The sequence below is a fragment of the Sus scrofa genome, chromosome 15 (genome assembly GCF_054392235.1).
Source record: "Sus scrofa isolate SSC_HxYL_T2T_F1_AM1 chromosome 15, Sscrofa_HxYL_maternal_Yorkshire_Landrace_v2.0, whole genome shotgun sequence".
In the NCBI taxonomy this organism is placed as follows: domain Eukaryota; kingdom Metazoa; phylum Chordata; class Mammalia; order Artiodactyla; family Suidae; genus Sus; species Sus scrofa.
Genome location: NC_139397.1, coordinates 66,886,256 through 66,903,455, shown reverse-complemented (window position 1 = coordinate 66,903,455; position 17,200 = coordinate 66,886,256). Strand labels below are relative to the sequence as shown.

The 17,200-nt window shown below is 39.9% G+C and overlaps 1 protein-coding gene across 27 annotated transcripts in view; it reads left to right on the top strand.

Moving 5' to 3' along the window:
* The window catches only part of NRG1 (neuregulin 1), a 1,062,032-nt gene that overhangs the window by 1,040,433 nt on the left and 4,399 nt on the right, over window positions 1–17,200 (top strand). For 11 of the 27 annotated variants that reach the window (XR_014829932.1, XR_014829929.1, XM_021076398.2 and 8 more), the window contains 4 exons: window positions 9,087–9,189; window positions 10,689–10,815; window positions 13,577–13,707; window positions 14,507–14,713. Coding sequence is in view for 23 of the 27 variants with exons in the window: in XM_021076398.2 (XP_020932057.2) it covers window positions 9,087–9,189; window positions 10,689–10,815; window positions 13,577–13,707; window positions 14,507–14,713 (568 nt within the window). In the remaining 4 variants the exon portion in view is untranslated. Of the gene's footprint in view, window positions 1–4,436; window positions 4,461–9,086; window positions 9,190–10,688; window positions 10,816–13,576; window positions 13,708–14,506; window positions 14,714–16,909; window positions 17,052–17,200 lie in introns of those variants that run through there. The other 16 variants (XR_014829930.1, XM_021076395.2, XM_085000101.1 and 13 more) reach the window with 4 other exon arrangements.

Here is a 17,200-nt window from a genome sequence, read left to right as displayed (position 1 = left end):
TCCCAGTCAGAAACTGCTTTCTGAAGGTGTCTTGCCCAGAGTTAATTCTAACTTCCATGTCTGAAATTCTCAATTTTTATTTCTGCAAACCTTCACAGAAAAGGCAGGAAAATAAATGTTTGCTGCTCAAAGAACTTTATGTTCAAGTAGCAATGAAAGCTACACAAAAGCTAAAAAGTGTTGCCACCATGGTACTGTTTAAAATTTATTTGTGTGTGTTCCTAAAGTCTGAAACACATAACATACATTTTTAAAAGAAAAGATATCCCCACCTTTAAAGAGAAACATTGTCTGACTTACCAAACTTCATTTTCAGTTGAAGAATCACCTTCTAAAAATGTGCAATTTTTAACATGATTATTAACACATAACTTAGGACATTATTAAGATTAAATGCCATTTTTCTTATTATAATCAATAAATGTCCCCATAGGGCTTGGGGACATTTATTGATTATAAAAATTTACTTAAAATATAAAAACAAAGAACATATGAGTATTTTATAGAGCTTTCTTGAAGGAAGCCATTTGTCTTGAAAGAAAATATATTTATGCTACTTTCTAAGAAAATATTGTCAGCATTAGCTTCAAATTTCAACCTTCTTGACACAGAATTCCTACTTGAAAAGATTATAATCATCATTGTGTGTGTGTCTGTGTGTGTGTGCGCACGTGCGTGTGTATGTGCGTGTATATATAAGATAATCAATAATTAATTTATTGACTTTATAGAGAGGAAGAAAAAGCACCCACAGCTTCAATATTTCCAGGCAGTATAGAGCAAATAGGTCATATATAAACTAACATATAATAGGAAGCAATTATAAAATAGCCCAAATTATAGACTATTTTAAAAGAGTACAATTTTAGAACTTGTAGGCATATTCTCAGAATGAGTAAACTTGGCAGCCTTGAAAGTATTTTTGAATCATAGATTACTAGTGCATAAGTTATTTGTGTTGATTTTTCTAAATGTTTTTTAAAAACTCACTGAAGTTATTAATGTATTTGTGAAATATGTGCATCTTGCTGAATGTAGAATAAAGATACCCCAACCTATGACAAAATTAATGTTAACACCAGCCAAGTGTTAGTGAGATTCCACCGTGTGTGTTTCTGTGAATGTGCTTACTCATGGCATATGGAAACTTGGAAGGAGGAGAAAGTTTCCTATTTCGAAGGGCTCAGTGGCAATATGGATTGCTATATGTGAAAAAAAAAAAAAAAGTATCTGCATTTATAAAGGTAAGTTGAAAATTAGAAGTCAGACACTAAATTGATCCCATTTAGAAAGAGCATTGACAGATCCCCTCTAGAAAACTCAGAGGGGCAGAAAGTCAAGAGGACAGATTATTTGCATAATGAGACCCAAGATGTTAAGGAATAAAATCCTCAATATCTTCAAATTTTAACAGAAATTATAATTGCATGTATGAATGATTTTGATAAAAGAAAATTGTTTTCTCATTCTTTTCTCTAATGCAATTGAAAATTTAAATTAACCTACAGGTTAATCAGTTTTCTTCAAACAATTATAAAATCTGAAAGAAAAGGATGAGCAAGTCAATATTTAATCATTTCTGAGGACTCTTAGATTTAAATTAATTTTTTATATTGCTTACTGCACAGCAGGAAATCACATGTAGAAAAGGAAACTAAATTGTTTACAGTAACCTTTGTGGTTTTGAATTATTAATTTAATTTGAAAAATGGAGAGACTAGGCAGAAGCTCAATAGGAAACATACAATATGTAATGAGCCTAAGCCAACATTCGATTAAATAGAACAGATAGAAAGTAATAACCTCTTCAGAAAATGAAAAGTGTTTGTGTATTCTGCTTTTCTTGACTCACAATGAAAGAAAAAAAAATGTAGCCACCAATAGCAAAAATAAATTAGAGCAGTGTTTGCTCCAGGAGTAGTATGACTGATGCATGTTTCCTCTGCTTGTTTCCTTGTTAGGGCTTATGGCCAGAAGAAATTCCAATTTTAAGTACCAATTTCCCTTTGAATTATTTGAAATTGGAGCTGCCTGATATGAATGACTTCCCATGAAATGAAATTAGAGTTAGGCTCACAGACTTACCTATAAAACTGTAAATGCAGTAATATGTATGCATGAGCATGCTACTAATTTTATTGAAGACTTAACCAAGCTTTCTACGCAACTAATATTGATAATTAGCAGTGTTCACGTAGGCATGGAGTAATGATTCTCTTCTCCGGAAAGAGTTTCCGTAGCTCTCTCTCTATTTTAACCCTTAAATTATTACTGACGTAGGAGGAAAAGGCAAGAGACAGGGGAGGTTCTAGGGAGAAAAATTGAGTCACTTCCTCATGGAAATGTGTAAGGAAATTTATTATCACTTCCTCAGAAAATGAATTTTTGTACCTTGATGTTCCAAAGTTTATGTGGGAAAAAAAATGTCAATTTTTCAAATTGAATGTTGCACAGAGGTGAGAGAAATTCATTTGGATTGGAATAAATTGTTACTTTGCTGTGAACATTGTGCAACAAAAGTAACCATACATTCTCCGGCTTTAAATTTTTGAAAAATGTAGGTGATTTGCGTGAGTACCCTTGACTCAAGGCAAAGAGAACTTTCTATTATATAAAGTGCCTCTTTATCATTGTTAGTCAATGTACTATTGATTATATATGTATATGTCAATAGTACAGTCAATCTGGAAAACTTCATTTCCTTAAGAGGTGGCAAGTTTTTAAAGTTCAAATTCTTGATATATCCCAGGAGCTCTCAGAGTTTGGATGGCCCATGAAATTGATCAAAAGTAAACCTACATGCATGCCTTATCCTACCAGTGGCCCAAAGTAAACCTCCAGACATGTCTATTCTCCAAGCTAAGTCCCTCAGGTGTTGCCCAACTTACTTCATGTCTCCTTTATTCCCCAGGGTCACGCTGTGAAGCATGTGTCAATATCACAGGCATTTTGTCAATGAGAAATTAAACTTGTCCAAAGTCACTCAACAGGGAAATGGCAGAGAAAGGATCTGAAACCAGGATGACTTCAAACACACTATGTCCGCCTTTCCTTTCTGTGTGGCAGAAGATGTGTTCATACCCACACTGCTGCCTTTGTAAGAGAAGCACCCCTCCACTGCCTCTTTTCAAATAGAAGGGATGAGTTGTTGCACTGGGGGACCGTCCTGGTATCTCTCTAATTAATGACAAAGGGAAGAAATCTAGACCACAGAAGCCCTGTTTTCATCCAGCTCCTCTTTCCCACCTGGCTCTCCATCATCCATGCACAATAAGGCAGTCCTAAAGGGGCCCCCATGAGACAACTGGATTAATAATTTTTGTTGCCAGAATGGGAAGGGTCATTTCTGCATGTTTGTTTAGCTTTTTAAATTTGTCCTATTTCCCTCATTTCTTCACGAGCATGTGCAGATTCTGCTGGTTCTGCCATCCCAGTGCCTCTGTGGTACAGTCTGCCAGGACTTCGGGCTGTGGGCACACAGCTCTGAGTCCCCTTCCCTCGGCAGCCCTGCAGGTTCCCTGAGTGCCTGTACCCCTCAGCTTTCACCTGAGCATTGGCTCTCAGCAGGTGCAGTGATCAGCTGATTGGCTGGCTATGATTGGAGGAAGTAGTAAATTTAAACTAACTAAAGAACTCAGGAATTGCATCTTCCCCCACCTTTTTTTTTTTTTTTTTTTTTTTTAACAATTTGAAAAAGTGAAGCATTCAGAGTTGTCCTCTACCACATAGGAATTATGTAGAAAACTAGAAGCAGGCTCCAGTGCCCCAGTACCCTGTCTGGCTTTTTGAGTAGGTGTGCTTGTTACATGTCATACAAGTGGTGGAGAGGGTGGAAGATTTCAAGAAAAAGAGATAGCGTGTTTTTTTTTTTTAAATAACAAAAACAAGAACTATTAGAGCATAGTTGTCCACAAACAAAGGAAAAATATAAATCCAACATGACAGAATCTTCCAACCAAATTATTACTCTCTTGGCTTCACCTCCTGGCTCTGCCTTCTGCCTGTCTTTGGGTAAGATTATTTCACCTCCCTGGAACCTCACTTCTGCCTTTTAAAAAGAGAAGAATGAAATCATGCCAAAAGCCATTTCTAATGATAAATACAGCAGTTCTATTCCCAAATAATGAAATAGCATAGAGAGTTCAGCCATATACCTTCTCCCTCAGTAAGGTCTTTTAAGGGTTAATAAAGACACAGTGTGCTGGTATTTGCACACCTCTTAGAAGAGGAGTTCCCTCTGTGGACTCGTGGGAGCGTACTTGAGCACTGCTTCCTTAACCATCCACCATCTGTCTGTTCAATGTGCACGCACAGAGCCGTAATAGTTGTGTGTAATGTGTTTTGGAGTGCGGTGTATTGCTCTTCTCTGAAACTTTTTCCCTTTTCTTTTTTTTTTTTTTTTTTTTTTTTTTTTTGTCAACTTTCTGCATTGGCAGAGCATCTTGGGATTGAATTTATGGGTATGGACCAATCATCATTCCTTTTAGCCTGCAGAATTTAGAACCTATGAGCTGAAACCTTTTTTTCCCTTGTCTACTCTTACCTTTCAGTTCCTAACTAATTTCCTCTCTCTTTAGAAGGGATCATACAGCTATAACAATGATTTCTCTGCTTTAAATCTATGGTTAGTTGACCGACATGGTAGCAGCTTTTAGATTCCCAAGTTTCACTTAGAATTTAAAACCACCTTACCTGCTGCAAATTCACACATATCCTATGTTCCTTGACCCACTGATTGGATCTGGCCACCATGCTGTTATTTCAGAGCTGGGGTAAGTTGGAGTGATGCATGAGGCTGTAGGAGGAACCAAACCAGGGGCCTGAGAACAAAAGAAGCTTTAAATATATCAGCTTAAAAACACTCCACCTTTTAGGCTAATGGGATCTTAACAGACAATGTAAAAATCATCTATTAATATAGTAACACGGAAAGCTCTTACCCTGCAACATAATATATACATAGACTTGGATTACTCTGATTTTCTGGAGCTATTCAAGCACTACTCTAGTCAATGTCATTATCTTATGAGCAAGGAAATAGGAAACAGAAAGAAATAAGCCTTGTGCTATTTTAGTTGGAAATTCTAGGGCTAATCGAATTAAACTTGAGTCACTCGGATTATCCAGACAAGTAATCAAATTGAAGTTTTCACACTGTAAATGTAAAATATCTCCTATGAGCCTATGAATGTGAGGCATATTCTTCTGAAAGGGCTTTATCCTAAATAGTTGGGAGAAAAGGCCAGTCTTGGGAGGAAGGAGAAGCCATTCTATCCTCCCAGAGGCTCTTCATACAGGTGCCTGGGCTTCCTGAATGGTCATACAGCCCTGGAATGTGACTCCATGGGGCAATATAGCAATGTCCTGATTAACAGAATAGCTGGTCGCCTATCCAGCTGGTGTCAGTGACATCATTTGGTAAGAGCATCTTATAGCTGCTGCTTCCCTTTGAATGATAACATCAATCTATACCTAATATACTTCCATTATTTGTGGAAAAAGAGGCTCTAGCAAGCTCTATAGGTTCCAGGGATAGAAATTCCATTAATTGTCCGTTGTCCAAAAAAAAAAAAAAAAATTCCAAGATAAAAGTGTTCATTTGATGTACGAAGCCCCACATTCATGTGAGTGGTCCTTTGCACAGCAGAGAACATCATTCAAGGATAAGCACAACAGGGCCCGCAAACATCCCGCAGGGGACAGGTGGTCTATACAAGGGAAGTTATCTATTCCAGTTACTTTTCTCGGGGATTAAAGTGATCCCACTTCTAAAAAAGCTTATTGGTCTTCCCCACAGGGCAGAAAAAAAACCCACCGTAACTTCCCCTCTTCTCTCCAACTGTATCTTTCCTGCTTTGTCACTTTAGGATATAAATATTGAATTTAATATTTTATTACCAAACAATGAAGTAAGGTGACAAAATTTCAGATGGATGACCTCTGAAGGGTTCACAAGGCACACTGGTATCCGCACATGTTTCAAGCGCAAACCTTCCAGAGGTTCCAAAGTCCCCAGACAGTCAGAAGATTCCATCCTTAAGAAACATCAGACCTTAAAGGTCAATTAAAATGAGACAGCCAAGGCTTCTGTCTCTGAGCCTTGCCAGATAAGTCTGAAACATGTGTTTGATCTGATTCACTTCAATGGGTCCAGCCAAACAGTAACGGCTCAGAAGCGCTTCAACTCATTAAGGCAGATCCGCCTGCCAAAGGGACTGATAGATTCTTTTTTTCAACGCTGCCTGTCATTTGCTCTTGTCCTGTTGACCCAGTCACACTAGGAAAAAAAGTGGAGAGGGTTTACATTATTGTTCATCAAGTATTTCTCTTTGAATACATTTATTTTGTGAGGGTCACCTGATCTAGTAAACCATTGCAAAATCAGATAGAAACTTAGATGAGACTCTTAATGAATTCAGATGCTGATGTGAAAACAGAATCTTAATCCACATCTGTGTTCTGTGGGACTTGGGTTTAATTGGTTTATCTTGGCGCTTTTGCTTTGCCCTTTGGCCTTTACTGGGCTGCCTTTCTATTTCCATGACTGGTTTTCCTGGAAAATCAGAACCTTCTGACAGAACCTACGAAGAACGTACACCATTTGCTTACAAACCCAAGTCCATCTACACTTTTATTATTAACAACCACCCAAAACCTTGTCAAAAGAATCCCTGAGAGGCACTACACATTTCCCCCTTCAGCCCTTGGTTAGATCCCATTTTTCTAGGTGGCAGAAGCACTTTCCCAGGTTTTTCTAAAGGTAGAATTGGGAAGGTAACAGCACCTCCAAGGGCTTGCCACGTTATAAGAAAAAAAAAAAAAAAATAGAGTAAGAGAAAGAGGTATAGTAGGGTCTTCCTTTTCCAGGCAATGAAACTTGCCATTCCTGTTTCTTAACCAAATCATCACAACCAAAGGATCCCTGCTCTGAGTCCTCCATCCCAGAGGAGGACCAGTGGGGGCGATGCCTTTGCTGATTAGACATAAACTGATCTCGATGCCCTGGGTCAAGGCTGAGGCCCTAGAGGCATCAGCTCCCACATTAACACCTCTTGAAATTGAATTCCCTGTCCTGTGGCTGGGAGGGGGGAGGGGAGGGCAGTAGACAGGAGCAATTAACGTCCAAGCATTTATATACCACGTCCTCATTTGACTTTGCGGCACAAAACCTATGTGACACCGCGCTCCGTCTGCTGGCCCACTGTTGCCCTCGCAATGCACCAGCTGCTTTGCTTTCTAATTGTGGCTTCCACGTGACTGCCAGCCTAGGGTAGGAGTTATGCTGTATGGGATAACCCTTCCAATTTTGCATCCACCTTTTCTCCCCACCCCAGCATCTCCTCCCTCTGGTTTTCTTTTATGTATTTATTTTTCCTCCCTTAGTATCGGGCATGCTGAGCCAGGGATTTCAGATGGCTCCTTCACTTCTTAACCTTGTTTTCCCTCCTACCTGGCCTCCTCCCTCTCTCCGTCATTCTGTCAGTCTGTCTGTTCTCTTGGTTTGTTTTCCTTTCCACTTCCAAACCTTTTGGTTTGTTTTTGTATAATCTCCGCAGCATTCTGGTCTTTTTACCCGCTGAATCTTTCTCCTTCTCCTCCTGTTAATAATCAGTGCTCTATTAATTTGATTTGACGATGTTCCTGACCTGTTAACTGGAATTTGATTACCATGGGCTTGGCTTGTAGGAAATGTTTTGATTCACGATAAAGTCTACTGTATCATAGAAATTACATTGCACTTTTTCATTCCAAGAAGAACTTCCTGCAAATTGCCCTTTCTCAGTAGAGAAAAAAGTGTGGGTACTGAGACAGAGAAGCCAAATTGAAATTTTCCATCAGGCCCAAAGTTGATGTCTAGATAGAAGACCACCATTGATTGAATATTCCCCAGTTCTTGACCAGCTCCTTAATCCAAGTAGCAGATCCAGCTTGTAGGTCGAGTTCTCTTTCTCATTGAATTTGTGACTGTCTTCCACAAAAAGTGATCAGACCGTTTGGAAGCTTAGCTCCAAAGAGGATCAGGTTCACTATTAAATCAGCCAATCTTGTTAAGAACCTGACCACCCCACCCCACCCCCCAGTATAAGCAAGTTATTCCCACTAAAAAAAAACTGAGTTGCAAATAGAAAGCCTTTCCTAAATAAGACACCTTGGGGATACAGCAGAACCTTCACCTGGAAGTTCTAAGCACCACACTTCCTTAGTGCCACCTCCATTAGCTAATTTGCCAAGTTGGTCAACACAGGAAGGGACAGTCTATTCCAAACCATGTCTACCATTTGTGCTAGTGGTTTTGTATCGTGGTGAGTTAGGTCTAAGTACAACTGGTGAAGTCGTGCTAATTGTTTCTCAAAGGACTAATCTTCATCATGGCCCAGGATTATCCCACCCATCATACTGGGTTTCTCTGATACAGTGCCCTGCTATTCCATGTTGTGTTGCTTATGTTCATGTTTTACTGTTAAATCGTAGGGCTCCTGCCTCGGTTTTGTTGCTAACTACAAGTCAAGCTCATGTTTGAAAATGTCTTTGAGTTGAATTTTTTTTTTTTTAAGTGAACAGTGACTCTTTGTAAAGACCATGGGAATACAAAATACCTGGGAAATCAAAAAAGGCTCAGGGTGAAGGCAGGGATGGGGCCTGGGAAAATGGGAAGAAGGGAAGAAGGAAGATGAGGAGGGTCCCAGCAGTGCCAATTCCAGCTCTTTTTATTGGTGTGGATTCCTGTTGTCTTTGCAAGAGTTTTTTTTTTTTCCGAAAAATGAAATCTACAGTGTTAACCAAATCGTTATTTTATAATTAATGTTTATGATTTGTCAGTTTCATCCATATATATTTATAGCTTGCAATTAAAGTAAATAAATAATATCATATTTTTATTATAAATGGCCCCCCAGTGGGCTTTGCTCTTTTCTGCCCAAAATGTAGTTCAGAGTCTACTGTTCCTTAAGTATGTCTGCAAAAGTAATGAATTGTCCAGTGTGCATTTTCTCGTGAACATGGACAATACAGCATGCCAACTGTTGGGTTGTAAGCCCCAGCTGGCCCAGGGAGCCTTGGTGACGTCTGCTCTCATCCCTTTCCAGAAGCGGAGGAGCTCTACCAGAAGCGAGTGCTGACCATCACTGGCATCTGCATCGCCCTGCTCGTGGTCGGCATCATGTGTGTGGTGGCCTACTGCAAAACCAAGTAAACATCCCCTCCCCCGCCACCTCTCTCCTGACAGCAGCCGGACTCCACTGCCTAGTCTTGATGAAAAGGGAGGGGAGGATCCCAAAGGGACTTTTCTCCTGATATTTTGTCCTAAATAATCCATTTCGAGGCTGTTTCCTAACCACATACATTAGAAAGCTGTGCCTATTTGTGTGGCTATGTTCAGAAGATTTCTGATCATTGGCCATTTCCCTGTGACTCCAGAAAGGGTGGGGAAGGGGGGCGGGATGGCAGAGGGACACAGATAGGGGCCTGCAGGTGTGGGTGTTCCTGAGAGGAACATGGTGGGTGCCCAGGTGTGCTTGTCATATTACTGCTGAGGACACATGCAGTCTGCACTCATACTCAGGAGATAAAGGAAACACTTGGTGGTATTTGAAATGCAGGGGTTCTTCAAAGGGGATGGTGATTATTTTTCAATTCCTTCTAATTCAGTTCTCAGTTCACATACTCCCAAGGTGGGATGTGCAAAAGGAATCTCTCAGGAGGAGAATCAAGCAAAACTTGCTTTGAAAGGATACAAGAGAAAACACTGAAACAGATTTGTGTTCACTTTTTTGGTCCTTTAAGCTGGGTCCATGTTAAGAAATATCTTGACCCACACGGACATGAATTCCTTTCACTTTCCTCTCACCCATAGAACTTCCACTTCAAGTGTGAAATAAGACTATTAAATTGTATTTTATTTTTTTGCCTCATCATATAAACCCTCATGCCAGAACCAACCAGGGGAATATTATTATGATTGAATTGAGGAAAAAAGACCGTATTCTTTTATGCCATAAAATCAAGGGCATGGTTGACATTTTCTTAATGGCCCAGGATTTAGTGTGTAGCCAGAATTTAGCCAATGATAGAAGCAAATAAGCCTTCACAGAATCCACCTTATGAGTCTTATTAGATTCAGTCTCCATATTTGAATATGCATTACCTAGTTATACCAAAAGAAGTGTTACTTCAGTAGGATCGTATTGTAATTGTGCCAAAATCTCCTTGGCAAAATAGCTACATAGCTTTACTTACAGACACACATTATGTATGATGCACAGATTCAAAACTAACAGCATTTTCTTGAAAGGCACACAGACAGGCAAAACTATACATCAGTTCAGACTCATCAGTTGCGCAGCGTGCAATGTTACCTAAGACAAATGACCGTATGTAAGACATAGGCAAAGATGGATTAATTAGGAAAGTTGGGGTTTTAGCTGAAATCAACTTCTTTTTTTTTTTTTTTCCAACCTCTCAGAAGTCCAGTTAACTTTCTCTAAGTATCCCCTCCAGCTTAAATCTATTTAAGCTTGGTTCTATCTGCTAGGCATACATGATTCTCCTCCTGAGACAGAGGGGCAGGTCCTCCCCACCCCCTCCTTCACCACCAATCCACTGCCTTGAGTTTTGTGTTGGTAGAATTGACTATACCAAAAAAATGTAAATAATAGAAACAAATAAGTGCTCCTTTTTGTCCTGACCAGGAAGCAGCGAAAAAAGCTTCACGACCGACTTCGGCAGAGTCTTCGGTCTGAACGAAACAACATGGTGAACATAGCCAACGGACCTCACCACCCTAATCCACCCCCTGAGAACGTCCAGCTGGTGAATGTATGTTGACTCTGGCCAGTGGAAAAGCTCAGCCACTCTCCTCTGTTCAGGCACCTTGAAGTTTATTTTCCAAAGCTCTTAGGCTCCTAGCTGCTGCCATTAATCACCAGGGCTTCCGGGAAGCCAGGAGAAAATAATGCGAACATTTTTTTAAGTGGATTTGGTGACTGTAAAACTGGCACATTTCCTCTTATAAAGTGTTCATTAAGGGGCTGGAATAATAACGTTGGGTTTGTTCTGCAAGGAAATCATACCCGGAAGAAGAGAAAAACATAAAGAAAAATAATAAAATTCATGACACAAGAATCAGAAGGAAATGTTTTATTTTTTTATACTTTAGAAATGAAGGCTGCTCCAGCCTATCACTGATTAGCACTGATGACTGAACTAAAGGCTATAATTTTTTTTTTCATTAGAGGCATTTCATAGTGCCTGATGACGTACCGATTCTGATTTGCAAACAGATAAATTAGGACATGAAAAGGTCAAGGCACTTATCAAACTTGCTTCAAACTAACAATTTAATACTTTCTCCTTCCCTGACTCTCTACATGATTCCAAACCCTCCAGATGAAATACAGCCTTCATCACTCAAATATATTTTAAAAAATTATTTACCAAACATTCTCCTTTAAATATAACAAAGTAATAGAATATTTGATCCTGAGAGTCTTTAGATAGCATCTTTTATACAGATAAAGACCCCTTTTTTTACAGATAAAGGCTAGGCCGGAGCTGGATTCAGCTTTCCTGGCTTCTGGAGTATTGCTTACTCCATTTTTCTGGTTTTCTTCATACCCCTCTGATGTTTGGCTTTTTATAGGCAAAGCTGGAAGATTATAGTGCAGTACTATTTTCTGTCCTACAGTCGAAGATATATTTTGTTCGAGCAGATATATCAGAGATCCAAGTTCAGGGTTGCTGGTTGTTCAACCACCAGCAAATCCCACAAGAAAGCCCTACAGGAGACTGTTAGGTTTCCTCCCCTTTACCCGTGTGTTCATAAGAATGTACTGCACAGTTGATAAATGCATTCAGTAGTGACACACCTGTAATCTGTCATTTTATGTGTTATAATACATAGGAAGTAGAAGGAGTGCCTGGATTCCAAGCTATGTGGCTGTGGGCTTTAACTTTTTATTTATTTTTTTCATTTTTGGCTGCCCCATGGCACATGTAGCTCCCAGGCTAGGGATTAGATCTGAGTCACAGTTGTGACCTAAGTGGCAATGCCAGGTCCCTAACCCATTGTGCCAGGCCGGGGATCAAACCCACCGATCACATTGCACCTGAGCAGGAGCTCCAACTTTTCTAAACTCTATTTCTTCATTATGAAAACAGTCCTAAAAATAATACTGACTTCAAAAAATTTTTGTGGGCATTAAAAAAAGATAATCTATACAAAACACTTAGCCCAGTGGCATTAAGTGAGTGTTGTATAATCATTAAATATTATTTTCATTAGATTCGTTGAGTTTACATCACCTTCCAGGAGCAAGAGTCCTTTGATGCTCAGACTAGAAATAGCTCATTACATGTGACAATGCCATCTTTTCCTTAAAGCAAAGATCCACATGGAATAGTCTTCCCTCCAAGAGAACCAGCTAGAGCTTCAAGCATATTTCAAGTTACATATATTCAATTCTTTAACTTTTAATTTTTGGCGGTGCATGTGGAAGTTGGCATGTGGAAGTTCCCAGGTTAGGAATCAAACTTGAGCCATAGCTGTGACCCAAGCCACATCAGTGACAATGCTGGATGCATAACTGCTAGGTTACCAGGGAGCTCCATATCAGGTTCTTTTAGAGCCCATAAACCATTAGATTATAAAGTGCCCTGTATGATCTAAGACTATTCCTGTCCATTCCCTTTCCAGTTATTTAGCTCAATTTGGTGTAAATACTAACAGCATTTAAAACAAATTATAGGGAGTTCCCTGGTGGCTCAGCAGGTTAATGATCCAGCATTGTCACTGCTGTGGTGCAGGTTTGATTCCTGGCCAGGGAACTTCTACATACTGAGGTCATGGCCAATGGGAAAAAAAAAAAATTTAAAATGTTCCTCTCTCATTAGTAAAAGGCAGTAATAGCTACTGTGATTTGGTGTTGGAAATAATGTAGAATGTACTTGGACTCAGTGTAAGACCCTCAAACTATTATGTGATTTGTCAAGATGTGTAACCTTGGCAACTGCTGTAAGTAGTTTAAATCTCTCTGTAGCCCTGTTAGTCTTACCACTGATAGCAAGTTAAAAATTTTAGTGGTATCATTATGGCAACATGGACACTGGGAAATTGAAAGGGAAAGGTAGATCCAAAATATAGAGTTTTTTTAAAAAAATCTTCTAATGGCTTGAAATTTGAAATAAAACAAACCATCTCTGTGCTTTTGTTTCATTCAAATATCTGTTTGACTTGCAACAACTATTACAATAATAAGTAGTAAGAAGACTTTTGCATTGAATTCTCATGTTATCAATTGGAAACAAAGAAGACGCAGGTCTGTTTCTCATGTACAATGTGGTGGCAATTGTAGGCCTTACATTGCATGCATATCCAAAGAGTAATTCATCAGCTCCACTTACCTAATCTAAAAGCCTTGGTAGCCAGCATGGGATTTTCCCTTTGGCCACTGGAGAAATGAATGTATGAGGAAGCATGTGCTAGAGTAGATTTGGGCGTGTGTGTGTTTGTGTGTGTGTGTGACAATGTTAGCATTTTGATTTCCCTGAATCTTCAAGTTGTGCCTCTTTCTTTATCCAGCAATACGTGTCTAAAAATGTCATCTCTAGTGAGCATATCGTCGAGAGAGAGGCAGAGACATCTTTTTCCACCAGTCACTACACTTCAACAGCTCATCACTCCACGACCGTCACCCAGACTCCCAGTCACAGGTATGAGAATTTAAAAATTGCATAGCCTTTCTCCAAGAACAAATCTTGACACATTGCCTTTTGCCCACCCTGCCAAAAAAAAAAAAAAAAAAAAAAAAAAAAAAAAAGGATGGGGGATACTTCTGAGGCAGAGAGGAGGTACAGTAAAATGTATGGCTTGGGACAAAAACTAACTCCGGGCATGAACTGGCTCTGTCGCTTAATTGCTGTTTGAATTTGAGCCTCCATTTTTCATCACCAAAATAAAGGGAAACAATACCTACCTTAGAGGATTGGTGTTCCTCACCATTCACAGAATTGCTTCACTGAGAAGAGTGAATACTTAAGAGTTGACTTCTTCTCATGGTTGAGTTGCCCTGGGATATGCACATGAGAATTGGCTAAATGGCTGAACCCTAAATTCTTAAATGCCCTGGCGATCCACATTTAAGTGTGGATGATCAAGGGCAGCAGGAGACTTCCAAATGGAGGGCGTAAGGCAAGTGTTTCCTTAGTCAAAGCCACTCAAGAACAGAGAGACTCTAAGAGACTCAGTACAAAGTGGCATTTGATAAATGTGTGTTGAATGGGTAAACAAATGAATAAAGTATATCCTTGCAAAGTCAGTCTAAATCAAGATCCTTTCTATAGCAAACATCTTTAGAAACACTTCTATTCTGAGACAAGTCAGGTCATAATGAACAACTGATATACCAGTCATTTCCAATACTTGTCAGATCACTTTCTTTCATTTCCATTTGTGCATATAATTAAAAATATATGTATTTATCTCTCTTTGCTTCTCACTTTTCCCATGTAGCTGGAGCAATGGACACACAGAAAGCATCCTTTCAGAAAGCCACTCTGTAATCATGATGTCATCAGTAGAAAATAGTAGGCACAGCAGCCCCAGTGGGGGCCCAAGAGGACGTCTTAATGGCTTGGGAGGCCCTCGAGAATGTAACAGCTTCCTCAGGCATGCCAGAGAAACCCCTGACTCCTACCGAGACTCTCCTCATAGTGAAAGGTAAAACCGAAGGGCAAAGCTACCGCAGAGGAGAAAGAACCCCAGTAAGCGCATCCCCGTGAGCACCTGCGGTCCCACCTAAGGAATCTGCTCTAATGAGAATAAGGGGCGGCAGTTGCCTGTGCTAGGAGTGCTCCTAGTTGATGAAGCCATCTTTTGGTTTGACTGAACTCGTTTCCTCCAAGCTTCTTGCGTCGTCCAAGTGGCTGCCAGGCAACAGACTCTTAAAGAGCTGGAATGATTTGATGTGGAAGGTGCAGCAACCTTGGAGTTCCTAGCTCTGATCTTAGGCTCAGACCCCCTGGGGAGGTCTCAGCCTCCTCAGTTGTAACTTTAGAGCGATGGCATTCGTGAGTGATCAGGACCCTTCTAGAATGTTAAGTTGCCAGTTATCCAAACTCTGGTCGAGCTGGCCTCCTGTTCTCATGTGTTAACTCTTCCTTACCTTCCAGCCTCAGTTAAATCAAATCAAGGGCTGTGTCATTGCTGACTGTCATGGGGAACCACTGCATTGCTTTGCACCACAGAGTATCCCTTTTATGAAATTCCAAAAAGGGATGAATTCATAAATCACTTGTACACTTCATGCTGCAGTCTTCATAGGAGGGTTTCAAAGCAGATATTGCCTTTGATGCGGCCCTTGTTCCAGAATGTGTTGGCTTTCTTCTGAAGCTATTGGGCTGGGTAGAGAGGAGTCACAACAAAGGTAAAATAAAGAACAGAGGGCAGTAAATGGAAAGGGATGCTTAATAGGAATATTGAATTCATAGATTTTTTTGATCCATTTCCACCTAAACTGGGAGAGAGTTATATCCAACCAGCATTCTTAGCCTATCAGTAAGCTGTTACTTGTTTGTTTTCAAAACTGGTGGGGTTTTTGTCTGTTTGTTTGCTTGTTTCCTTTATGGTCATCTCAGTCTAATCTTTGACCACTTGCTAAAAGATTTACATAATGTCTAAGCCATATTTACTTTGTTTTCATGGGTGGAGAGAATTTTGATACACTCTTCCACTCATGCTCTGGGAAATACAACAAAAGATGACCAATTTGGGGTCTGCAGGTCATATAGAGCCTGCTGATTACTTTTTCAAAGGCCTTTACCCCAAAATGGTATTTCAGAATTATATGAAACTAGAGGTTTCTCTGTGGCTCATCCACCAAAAAGTAAGCATGGTCCAAAACTGGTTTAAAACATTAGTCTTAAATCCATGTGATGATATCTTTATGTATGAAGTCTGTCCTAATTCAGTCCTTTTAGAACCCTGAAAAAATAAGTAGGGGATAAATTCTTTCTTCATCACTCCTTGAGATACTTGTCTTTAAAGGTTGGCATTTCCTTGCTGTGGTAGGTAGGCTTTTTCACGTACCCCAGGTATTAACCAGGACACCAAATATACCTGAACCTAGAGATCATGGAGAGAAAAGATGAATCACTTCTATGGGGTGGTTGAATTTGGATTAGCATTTCTCAGAGAGCTTAATTTAAGTATCCCCCAAACAGAAAGTCTGAAGCCTTGAGTCCCAAATATTTCCATCTCGAGACACTTTCCCATTTTAGACACAGCCAGATCGCACCTCCATATGACTCAGAATCATGGCTGAAAAGCAGGAGAGTTCATTGGTTTCCTGTTCCTGTTAGCTAGAGTTCAGATGACAGTGTCCTGTGTCCTCACAGGTCATGTCAAATTAGACTCTGCAAATGCCAGCGCGAAGAAAAGAGTCCTTTAGTGCTGTGCCTTGGTGACATTTTTATCAAAGCTGAGAAATGTGACTCTGAATAAGCCACATCTTTCTCAGTGCTGTGCCAGGTCTTTTTGTTCTGGGGGAAGAATGTACAATATGGTTTTTAAAAAAAATGATACCCTCAATGTCTTGACAATGAAACTCACTGAGCTTTATCAGACATAACCTGACCTAAGGTGACCCGGGTCCGACCACTCTTGAACAGCCATAAAAGATAAGCCAGAGACAAGACAGAGGCAGCTGTGGGTTTTGGGAAGAAAGGTAGACCAGAGATTGGACAGAACTATAAAGATGAACATTTAAGTTACCTTTGAATGGCATGGTCGCTGGGATGGAGTGTTGCAAAGGGCATGTTAAGAAGTAGCATTTCGTGGAAAAAGTAAAAGCACACAAATGTGTTACACTGTTATCAGGAATCAATCTAAGTTACTATGCTCTTTTTTTTTCATAAGACATAACCTTATAGCTGAGCTAAGGAGAAACAAGGCCCACAGATCCAAATGCATCCAAATCCAGCTATCTGCAACTCATCTTAGAGCTTCTTCCATTCCCCATTTGGGCTTCATTCTCTAAGACCCCTTGGCCTTTAGGAAGGTATAGTATTTAAGCAATGCTTCTTTCCCTTCCGAATCCCTGAGCCTTGGTCTCTATAAACTGAGAGCTTTCCGTGACCTAGTACCTTCTTAACTCACATGCTTTTATTTAAAACCATAATGAGATGGAAAATCCCAAACGCTCTGATG